At 44.9% G+C, this 12,099-nt stretch overlaps 1 protein-coding gene across 1 annotated transcript in view; it reads left to right on the top strand.

Annotated features, from left to right (window-relative positions):
- The window catches only part of CAMKMT (calmodulin-lysine N-methyltransferase), a 407,172-nt gene that overhangs the window by 391,428 nt on the left and 3,645 nt on the right, over nucleotides 1–12,099 (top strand). The window contains exon 10 of the mRNA XM_005575975.4: nucleotides 9,651–9,782. Within this exon, the coding sequence (XP_005576032.4) occupies nucleotides 9,651–9,782 (132 nt within the window). The remainder of the gene's footprint in view (nucleotides 1–9,650; nucleotides 9,783–12,099) is intronic.

Genomic DNA, 12,099 nt, shown 5'->3' with positions numbered 1-12,099 from the left:
GAAGGTCTAGTGTAGCGGGTGGAAAGAGTCGGAAAAATCTGCATACAAACCCCAAGTCTACATTAACTACCTTGCCTCTCTGAGCCTGAGTTTCCTCACCTGTCAAGAGGCAAGACTAATGCCCACCTTGTGGGCTGGTGTGAAATATTTACATATGTAAATCCTTGGTCTGTGCCTGGCTTACAGGAGGTGCTCCTTAAGGGGAAATGCTTCTCTTTTATTGCTGTAGAACTTATCAAGGTTAATCCACATGAGATGTTTATCCAGGGGGATGCTGGCTTGGCTGATGGGACACCTGAGTTCCAAGCCCAGTGTGGCCCTAACAGGCCCTGGAATCACCTCTTGCTCCATTCTCCCCAAAGAGGGAAAATGAGGGAGTTCACCCGTGCTCTCATAGAGTTCTATCAGCTCTGAAATCCTACATTCTCCTCGCAGAGAGAAGGTATACATGGGCCGTGGAGGCAGAAAGCTTAGGCCCAAATCTGGTCTCTGCCATTGACTGAATTAATGTCTGGAAGTCTCAGTTTCTCATCTGTAAAATGGGGAGTGAAAAAGCCGATGCACTGTAATGCACATGATTGGCTCTGAGTATCTATTCGAGGTTAGCTCTGGTTACTTTGGGAGATACAGACTATGGGGGCCTTTGTTTGTTTGTTTGTTTAGATGGAGTCTCGCTCTGTTGCCCAGGTTGGAGTGTAGTGGTGCAGTCTCGGCTCATTGCAACCTCCGCCTCCCGGGTTCAAGCAATTCTCCTGCCTCAGCCTCCTGAGTAGCTGTGATTACATACATGCACCACCACGCCTAGCTAATTTTTATATTTTTGGTAGAGACGGTTTCACCATGTTGATCAGGCTGGTCTTGAACTCCCGACCTCGTGATCTGCCCGCCTTGGCCTCCCAAAGTGCTGGAATTACAGGCATAAGCCACCATGCCCGGCCTTATGGGGGCCTTCTTCCAAGCATTTTCCTGGAGAAATGCTGGTGGGAGGGGAAGACATGATTCTCTTGACTTGGACTTTGAAACTTTCTGCACATAATTGGCACACGGCATCTCCCCTGCACATATATCCTGAACACCTGTAGCAGGCCCTGTACTGGTTCTGGGAGGATTGTCTACCTGGACGAAGATGACACTTTACTACAGAGAGTCCCCACCGAGTGGGGGAGAGTACTCTACATTGGTAAGACAGAAGTAACTGCAAAATGAAGGTTCAAGTGTCAAGCTGTGGGAACAAATGAATTCTGCCATTTAGGGGAGTACGGTTGATTTCTACCATGAGCAAATCAGTTGTCTGGGGTCAGAGGGTCCAGAAGCAAAGAAAGTAGATGGAGAGGGGGAGTATCCCTGCCTTTCATTTTCTATACTGGAGCTCTGAATGAAAAGAGGTCCCCAGAGAGAGCTTAGCCACCTGGGTGGGCTCCTCGCTTGGCCCAGGGGTGATGTCACATCCCAGGCTGAGCTTAGATCCTCAACCAAACAGCCACCTGTGCCTGAAAAGTCTTTACAGGAGGCCCCAAATTTTAGCAGGGAATGTTTGTTACCACCTGAAATGCAGGCTTTCCTCAACCTGCTGGTCTAAATAAACTGTAAAGATAGTTAACTCCTGTCATAACACTACAAGGGACTCTCCAGCAAACTTAATAGATGAAAACAATAGAATAGGTGTGAAAAAAGAATGAAATCAGCACATTTTATCCATTCCAAGAAGCAATCCCCAACCCCCCCCCCCCCCCCCCCCCACGGCCCATGTATACCTTCTCTCTGCGAGGAGAATGTAGGATTTCAGAGCTGATAGAACTCTATGAGAGCACGGGTGAACTCCCTCATTTTCCCTCTAGTGAGTGGCTCCTTGTTACTGATGATTGATAGGGTGACTCACTGTCATTGTATTCCTTAAAAGTCCATGACAACAGCAGTGTCCAGTATCAGAGGACCCAAATGTAATTTAAAATACAGGCACAGCAGCCTGCAAGTTGAACTTTCGTCCAGAAATGACAACCAACAAATGGTATCTACTAATATTCCTCTGAAATGGCTTTGGGTACAGGGAGGGGAGCCAAGCCAACCAGACAGGGTGAGTTTACTCAGAGTCAGAGGACAGAATATTGACAGTAATCCAGCTTGTTACCACTGCTAACCAACTGTCAAGAATTCAGAAATATCACTGTAGAATTCACTTAACCTTCTTCAGAAATTGGCCCTAACCGACCACCAGATTCCCAGAGTCCTGCCTATATCCAAGGTGTGCTATCAATGTAAATCATAAACTCTCATATTAGAAAAGCAATTTTTTGTTGGGGGACAGGGTCTCACTCGGTCACCCAAGCTGGAGTACAGTGGCACCATCACCGCTTACTGCAGCCATGAACTCCCAGACTCAGGTGATCCTCCTGCCTCAGCCTCTCAAATAGCTAGGACTACAGGCATGCACCACCATGTCTGGCTAATTTTTGTATTGTTTTAGAGATGGGCTTTCATCATGTTGCCCAGGCTGGTCTTGAACTCCTGGGCTCAAGCAATCCTCCTTGGCCTCCCAAAGTGCTGGGATGAGAGGCATAAGCCACTATGCCCAGCCAAGTTCTTTTTGCTGAGAGACTTTCTCATCTTTTTTTAAAAAAAATCTAACATCTCTGCCCACCTCCGTACAAACCACTTTGTTTGCTTGTTTCAAGGAAGTTGCCTTGTATATATGGGATCAGTACTGTGAACTGAAATGATGCTGAGACACTTGGGTTCTTATCTGCTTACTGAGTCAGAGACCCAGCAACTCCTCATCAGTTCTTGGTGAGAAGTTAGCTCCTACGGTTGTAGGATTGCCCTTGACACAAGGGTTGTAGTTTATAGAGAGTCCTCAGATGGTTTTAAGACCCTCAGTGCAGGGGCCCAGCCCTGATAAGTCCTTTTCTAATATCTACCCAGATGCTGTTCAGCATATACAGTACTGTGTGCTTAGCAGAGAATACCAAGACATGAGGTAGAATCTCTGCCCCCAAAGACGTTGCAGTCTGGTTGTGGAGATGTAACAAAAACACAGGTAGAACTATAGCAGACACCGTAAAATACAGCCCGGTGCTATTTTTATTTGTTTTGTGAATCTTTCAAATTTACGCCTTCAATAGAATGAGAGATACTCATTCTACTGAAGCACTGAGCTCCCAGGAATTACGATACAATATGGTGGGTGCCAGGAAAGAGGCACCAGGAGAAAGCACCAAGATCGACTGCCTGAGGAAGGTTTCCCTAGAGGCAGTGGTGTCTGACTTTGGTCTTAAATAGTAAGAAGGGCACTTTGAGTCTGTGGAGTAAGAAAAATCATGATGTGTTTTGGGATCAACAGGAAGTTTGCTCTGGCTGGAGTGTAAGAGTGTCTGTGGTTTTGCGGTTAGGGTTGGGGAAGGGCAGGAAGATGAAGTTAAAGAGTTATGAATGGCCATCGAGACCATGCTGGTTAACACGATGAAACCCCGTCTCTACTAAAAAATACAAAAAAACTAGCCAGGTGTGGTGGCAGGCGCCTGTAGTCCCAGCTACTCGGGAGGCTGAGACAGGAGAACGGCGTGAACCCAGAAGGCAGAGCTTGCAGTGAGCGGAGATCGCACCACTGCACTCCAGCCTGGGTGACATAACGAGACTCCATCTCAAAAAAAAAAAAAAAAAAAAGAGTTATGAATGGCCAAGAATACTGTGATGAAGACACCAGCCTCTACTGTATGGCAATGGAGAGCCATTGAAAGTTTTTGAGCAGTGGTGTGGTCAGGTGTACCTTCTAGAAAGATCACTCTGCCCATAGCATAAAGGGTAGATTGGAGTAAGGGAGAGCTTGAAAGCAATGAAGCTCCTCAGAGGTCCAGTGTGGATCAATATCCACTTGGAATCATCCGTTTAGGAGTTAGTGAAGACCTGAAAATGGAGAAGAGGACATCGAATGGATATTCCCTGAGAGTTCCATTCAGCAAACATTTATTGAGTGCCTCTCAGATGCCAGTCACTGTGCCAGGCCCCTGGGATAGACTGAGATATGACCTAACCCTGCCCTGGAGGGGCTTACAGTCTAGAGACAAGCAAGGGACGATCACCTGGTGGTGTGTGATTGGCACAGCAGAGGTGTGGGCAACCCTTGGGGACAGGGAGTGGAGGCGGCTCACTGGGGAGGAGGCACAGTATGGAGGCCAGAGAAGTCAGCAAAGGCATCACAAGGGCAGGGAGTCTAACCTGGGTGCTGAGGGATGAAGAAGACTAACCAGGCAGACAGAGAACTGGAGGTGAGAGAGGCACTCCATCCCAGGGGAGCATGTGCATGTTTGAACACACAGGATACATAAAGGAACAGATGGGGGCTGTGATGAGGTTGGCCTGACTAGAGCCCAAGATGTGTATGAGGGAGTGGCAGGAGATGAGGCTGCGATAAAGGCATGGGGTAGGTCACGCGGGGCTTTGCCTGCCGTCCCAAGAAGGTGGGACCTAAGTCAAGGTTTTCAAACCCTGTTTAAATGGCAGAATGCTTTGGTCAAAACTTTTTAGCCAGCACCCCAATTACAAAACAGGTAAAAATGATACAGCTTTAAACTAAATGTGAGACTGGTACTTCCTCTGTCTTGGTCTTCCTCATCCCTCCAGGCCACCCCTGAAGCAATGCAGAACACAGTTTGAGAACCACCTGCAGCAAGTGAAGCAAGTGACAGTGATGCAAGTAGGGGGATGTGGCACTGAGAGGTCTCGAAGGGCAATGCCGTGGTTCCCAAGCTTCCAGCTTTATTTCGAAAGTGACAGATACGGAAGTGCTTGGTACCTAAGAGGTACTCAGCTTGCGTATCTCAGTGTATGTGTATGTGTGTGCTGCATTTGATGGGTACTGCCCTGGGAAGGGCAGGGGTTAGCAGTCAAGAATATTGAGTTTTATTTTGGACAAAATGGATTAAAGGTATTTTCAGAATACCCACATGCAGAGATGTAGTAGGCACTTGAAAATGTAGGTGTGAGCCCTGGGCAGTGGTGAAAGCTATAGTTACAGACTTAGGAGTTATTGGTGTATAGGTGATAGCTGAAGCCATGGACATCAGTACAATTGCCTAGAATTAGATGGAACATGATGAAAAAGTAGGCAGAGCCCTGAGGACCACTGACAATTAAAAGACAGGTCAGAGAAGAGAAGCTACAAAAGGAGACTGAGAGAGACTGAGAGAGATGCCAGGAGAGGAAGCAAGTGAAGGCAGAATTTCAGAAACTAGGTAAAGAAATAGAAAATAGGCTGGACACAGTGGCTCACATCTGTAATCCCAACACTTTGGGAGACCAAGGTGGGAGGATCGCTTGAGACCAAGAGTTCAAGAGCAGCCTTGGGCAGCATAACAAGACCTCGTCTTTATAAACGACAACAAAGAAACAGAAACTAAGCATACGCTTAAACATGGAATTGGTATTATTAGTTTGGTTGCCTGGAAATGAAAAAGGAATAAACTAAATGTGAGAATAGTGCTTCCTCTGCCTTGGTCTCCCTCCCCTAATGCATTTTGTTGGCACAGCATATTCCTTTTAAAATAAATCTGCAGCATACCAATTTTTTTCCAGAAATACAATCCCTTTAATATATAAGTATAGATTAGTCTAGCAAAATAACAACAACTGAGCTCACAAGGTAAACAGTATCACTGTTGTTTAGTGGAACTTCTCCCTCTTCTCTCCAGGAATAAATGAATTCTCTGAAATTTCTGCTCATCAGTCAAAGTGTTACATTCAATTGAGTATTCATTCTGAGTTTAAAATAATTCTGCAATGGAATGCTTAGAAAGTTGTGCTTTGGCAAATTGAAAATAATTTTTCTAAAGTGATGGGCTAATTTGAAATCCATATTCCTTTTCTTGTTTTGATTTGTGCAGCTGAAATTGTAAAGCATATTCCTCTGATTGTACTGTTCCACCTGTGACGTGTTCTCTCCCCTGGGGATACTGGGGTCTTCTAAAACCATTCATTATGGGGAGGGGGAGATGCTGGCACGGCTCAGTGAATGAATGGATGATGGGCTATTTTCCATCCTAACTATTAGTCCACATCTTAAAGGTGTCTGTATTCAATGAACTGAAAAAGAAAACAAACTCCCGAGTAGTTAGAGATTAAAACTACTGCCCAGTCTTTCTCTTTCTCGTGGGTACAGTGTTGTGCACAGAACGCTGCTCTCTAAAACCCCATCATAGCAGCTGACTCTGTAAAAGCTTCTTGGGAAAATCTTTTCAAATGAATAAGCAATAGAACATGGCTTTTGAATTCCCAAAATCTCAAATTTTTTAGATTACTCAACTTCTGGATTTAGTTCAGTGTCTCATCAAATATTGACTGAGTGCTTACTATGTGCTAGGCACTGAGAAAATGTAGTGAATAAAACATTAGAAGATCCTGTTGTCATGGAGTATGCATTCCAGCCAGAGAAGACAGGGCAATAACAAACAAGGATACAGTGTGTGTCCCTGGTGATAAGTGCTAAGAACAAAAATGAAGCCCAGCGAGGGACTGGAGAGTGATGGGACAGGGGCTGCGTTCTGGACAGGGTGGTTAGGGAAGGACAGGCAAACTGAGAGCTGAAGGAAGAAAGGGATGTTTAGGCAGAGAGTGCTGTCACATGCTTAGCTGCTGTCCCTTACAGCTCACCCCAACCAAGGCATGTGGAGATGCATTGCTTTGTCAATGCAAGGATCAGCCCAACCTAGAACCCTGTAGCCTTGTGAACATGATGATATGCAGCTTAGACAATAGCTGTTAAAAACCGACTCTTCAGGTGTTACTGTGAGACAATTTTTTGCAGGTGACTTTTAAATAAAACAGCTTCCATTATTCAAAAATCCAGAATGGCAACCAGCTCTTAGAAATGACTAAAATGGGCCGGGCGCGGTGGCTCAAGCCTGTAATCCCAGCACTTTGGGAGGCCGAGACGGGCGGATCACGAGGTCAGGAGATCGAGACCATCCTGGCTAATGCAGTGAAACCCCGTCTCTACTAAAAAATACAAAAAAAAAAAAAAAAAATAGCCGGGCGAGGTGGCGGGCACCTGTAGTCCCAGCTACTCGGGAGGCTGAGGCAGGAGAATGGCGTAAACCCGGGAGGCGGAGCTTGCAGTGAGCTGAGATCCGGCCACTACACTCCAGCCCGGGCGACAGCACGAGACTCCCTCTCAAAAAAAAAAAAAAAGAAATGACTAAAATGACCTACCAGCATTCCCTGTTGTTGTCGTTTTTTTTTTCTAATGGAGACTTCTGCTGTCCTGCTGAGACCGTGTATTATATCTAGTTTCACATAAAAATGAATTTTTGCTGCTAAGTTTGAAAACTGCCTGAAAATGGCAATTAATATTGAAAAAGCTGACAGAACCTTAAGTGTAGTGGCATGATTGGTGCTGCTATAATTATGTGCCTGCGTGTGTACAGGCCGATGTAAACACAGTATAAAAACACACTTGATGCCCAGGACAGTGTAGCCGCATATTTTCTTACAGGTAAGTGAGGGCGAAGGGGAGAGGGAGAGAGGATTGATAGAATTTTTAGAGCACTGTTAGGTGGTGTAGAGCTTTCTAATCTTACATCAGTATAATCTTTCTGATTATTTTCACATTCTGCATTTGATCCTCACAATTTGTTGGGGGGGAAATGGCAGGGCAGGCTTTGTTCTTCCCATTTGATGGATGAGAAAACTCAGTGGATCAGCGAGGATGGGTTAAGGTTCTTATCTACAAAATGGAGAGATTGGACTACATTATCTCCAAGGTTCCCTCTAACTCAAAAGTTCTATGATGATTTTCAGATTGTCCTGAGGTGACACAGCTGTTTAATGGTGGAGACTCCCCTTAAATCCAAAGTCCTTTCTGCCACAGTTCCTCCTTATATTCTTCAAACCCTTCACTGCATGTTAAGTCATCTGTAAAATGCAATGTCTACTGTACAGGGTTGTTGAGAAGATCGTTGAGGGGATTAAAGGGAGGACTTGTGAAGCACCTAGCACAGTGGTAGCTATCATTATCATTGTCATCACTGTTACTAATAAGGAGACATGTAATTAGTGGAGAGAGCATTGGTGCTGGGGCTTCTGATCATTCACTGACAGAGTTGATAATACCTACAACACAGGGTGGTTCAAAGACTAAAGGAGGGTTGGGTGTGGTGGCTCACACCTGTAATCCCAGCACTTTGGGAGGCCGAGGTGGGCAGACCACCTGAGGTCAGGAGTTCGACACCAGCCTGGCCAACATGGCGAAACCCCATCTCTACTAAAAATACAAAAAAAAAAAAAAAAAATTAGCCAGGCGTGGTGGACTGTGCCTGTAATTCCAGCTACTCAGGAGGCTGAGGCAAGAGAATCACTTGAACCCAGGAGGCAGAGGTTCCAGTGAGCCAAGATCACGCCACTGCACTCCAGCCTGGGTGACACAGTGGGACTCTGTCTCCAAAAAAAAAGTCTAAACGAGATGATGTTTATATGAATGCCTAGCCCAGTGTCTGACTACACTATACCTACAACATAGGGTGGCTTAAAGACTAAAGAAGAGGATATTTATATGAATGCCCAGTGTCTGACTACCAGGTGCTCAAGAAATGGCTGGCTGGTGTGAATGATAAACCACCTTTCATAAGAAACTCAGATATATTTTCATGATTCCCTCAAAACCTAAAGAGGCATTTCACAGAGGTGAAGTGTAACCTTGAGAGTAACAGAAGCATATAGCCATCTTTATTTACAAAAAAAGAAAAAGAAAGAATATTCTGAAGTTTGGCCATTCTGTACACATCTGAGAGGGAGGAAAAATCCACGTGTGTCCAATAGTTAGCAAATGGTCATTGTGAAGTTTCATGTCAGATGGTCTTCTGAAACCCAGTACATACTTTATTCAGGTCCTCCCATTCTCCCCACTGCAACAATCACATAAGATTGTGTGGATTATTTAGAAAAGCCTGTTTACCCTCATTATACCACTTTCTTTGAAAAGCAATCATGTGAATACTATGGGGAACTGCTTTGCTATAGTGATGACCATTATGAAGGATTCAATAAAGTTGGAAACCAAGATCCTGGAGCCTATCTCTGACAGCATGGTCACAGAAAAGGCTAGGGGCAGGACTGAAATGTGAAAACTCTCCAAGAGAAATTATGGTTACTTGTCTTTATGAAGGATTTCTTGGTACTGAATTTTCAGGGCACAATAAACTAGCAGATGTAAGCATCTGTTGTCACATGCCCCGAGACTGTGTTGGGGAAGTGTTGGCATGTGCTAAGGAGTCACAAGGTGAGTGGCATTGCCCTGAACCAGTTATTCTAAAATCTAGTCAATGGCTTAACCCTTGACTTGGCTTGACCCATTGGACCTGAGACAATGCATATTGTTCGGAACACCAGCTTTCAACCACATTTTGTTTTTTAAAAGCATTATTTGAAAAAGATAAAACACAGCAACTGGCCATTTGGATGTGAAATCTATTTTTTTTTTTCTTATTTGATATATATCTCTCCTGGAAATTTTTCTCATTGTGAATGCCCATCCTGCGTAGACATCTCAAGAACAATCGAGTTTTTCTACTTGACGGCAGTACATTAAATGCTTTGACCAATGTCTGTTATGTTTGGTTACCTTCCAGTTTTAAAATGTGTGAATTTCCTTTTTACTGTTCTAGGGGAAAGCAATGGTATTTGCCCCACGCCGAGGGAATACTTTAAACCAGTTTTGCAATCTAGCTGAAAAAGCTGGTTTCTCTATCCAAAGACATGAAAATTATGATGAACACATTTCAAACTTCCACTCCAAGGTTAGTTTTCTGCTTGTGTTAGATAACACTTTAATCCGCATTGCATTTTGAAGAGATCATGGTCTTTTTGGCAGGTAACCTAAATATTTGATTAAAGTACTCCTTAGGTGTGTTGCTTCTGAACAGCTATTTGTATCTGATTATTTTGTGTGGTAAAGCCATCTTTTATCTTTGCATGTCTAGAAGGATTTTACAGAAACCGTTCCTGTTTACTCCTTTCTCTGAAACAAACTAATCTTTTCATTCATAATAGACTAATTTGTAGGATGCAAGGGGAGGTGACATAGAATGAATGATAAACATGCATTTATATTTTAATGAAAAACCTTCAGCTTTTAAGTAGGTTAAATGCTTAGCCGCACTGAAATAAATAGAAGGTGAATGTCTAATTGTATCATGTTGGACTATAAATCTTTATCTCTGTTTGCTTTATAGCTGGGTCAGTTGGCAGTTTGAGACTGTTAAATCTCATACAGAATTTCACAGTTGTGGGGTTATATGTCAGATCGAGGCGCTACAAGATTTAGGTCAAAAGCACTTATCTGAGAGTGATTTCTAAGCCTGCTTACATAAAGCAATGTTATCAGCCTTTTTATTATTTATAGGTATAGAGCAATATAGGACACTGAGAGGCGAGTATTTCACTGAAAACTTTTTAGGATTCTCACGTTTGCTAATACATATCACAGTGACTAGTATAATATGTATTATTTCAGTAATTTTGTGCCTTACGGATATCTCCCTTCACTGAGCTAGTCTGACCTTGGCAAGAGACTTTAACTTGTCATGATTTCACAAGTTGTAACTGCAGAAAAATAAAGGCCTGACCTTAATTTTCTCCTGGGACAATGTGAACAGCATCCTTTATTGCCCAGGACTATAATATAATGTAGAAGTGAGTTGGCTTTTGGAAAAATATATGCAAAATTAATCTGATCTTCCAAGCAAGAGAAAGAAATTCTCACTTTCTGGAAATGAACTTATTTATTTGAATCTTTAAGGTTCCATTTAGTCTCTGGGGAAAAATGGTGCTTTGTGAACTGAAAGAGTTAAATCACGTCCTCTCGCTGGTGGAGTCAGGCCCGTTGCTCACAATCAGAAAATAAAAACAGAACGGTATGTGATTCAGATCTTAGCGGCCTAGAATGATGTTTTCCCCTTTTCAACCCCTCCCCCTAAAAAAAGCGGGGCTTTACCTGGTAGGGAAAGGGTCCCTCCTGGCTCCCTGGACTCCTCCACCCAAAGGAATAATGTGGCTTTCTCTCCAGGGTCGGGCTGGAACTACAAGGATCAGCTGACAGCTGCTTCAATGTCGTGCCATTCACTTTCCCCCTAGAACAACAAATGCTTTTAGTTTCCCAGTGACAGCTCAGGAGAGCAAAGGCGTGGGTTTCTCCACCAGCAAAGATGTCCAGCATTGTGCCTGATACCCTCTGTCTCCTCCCTGAAAGATCTGAGAAGTGTTGGGACATGCCAGGCACGCCCATCTCTCCTTTGTCTAGAACTTTAGAGTGTTAGCGCCTGGTGGCCAGCACACCTCCTCTTTTTATTTCCAACGTTGTACACTACCCCTGCTAAGCGAAGCACATACATCTGGTCATAATTGCTGAAAAGTCAAATTCACAGTTTGCTGACATTGGTACATCGGTCTAAGAAATAGTTCTCTTCATTGTTGGGGGTGGGGAGAGTGTAGAACCCTTGGAGAATATTCTGCAGAGGTGGCATATCCTGGATAAAAGGTATAAACGGGCGCCCAAGATATATATATTTTTAATAACGAGAGCTGTTTCAGCTGGTGTGGTATTCTGCTTCCAGCAAAAGAATGCCTCTGGTCCCTCCTGTGCCTGCTTCAACAGCAGGGATACTGTGTGCTGACCGGGCTGGCACGTGCAGTTGTGCTCCTTTGCAGGAGGAGGAGCTCGCCCAGAGGCTGGAGCAGTGAGCCGCGGGCCACGCTGGAGGGAGCGGGCAGCGTCGCTGCTCCTCGCCCAGCCCCATGCCCTGCAGCAGGGCGCGAAGGCGGAGGCCCAAGGCAGCACCCCTGCCCACTCCAGCCTTGCCCGCCCGCCCGCCCGGGGCTCCGGGACTCCGGGACGCGGCCGCCGGGAGCCTCCACCCTGGCGGCTTTTGTTGGCTGCGTGCTAATAGCCAGGGCTTAAAAGTTTTCCATCTTGAGCGGCAATCAGCTTTCTTCCTCTCCATCTCTGGCCAAAGCCCCCTCGTCCCTGGGACGCGCTGCTCCCCAATGGAGGAGCGGCGTTTTCCTTCAGGCTGCGTGTTATCCTCTTAGCCCTACTGTGTTGGAATAGAGCGTAAC

Source organism: Macaca fascicularis, chromosome 13 (genome assembly GCF_037993035.2).
Source record: "Macaca fascicularis isolate 582-1 chromosome 13, T2T-MFA8v1.1".
In the NCBI taxonomy this organism is placed as follows: domain Eukaryota; kingdom Metazoa; phylum Chordata; class Mammalia; order Primates; family Cercopithecidae; genus Macaca; species Macaca fascicularis.
The sequence above is the reverse complement of the archived record's forward strand: the minus strand, read 5'-3'. Positions and strand labels throughout refer to the sequence as shown.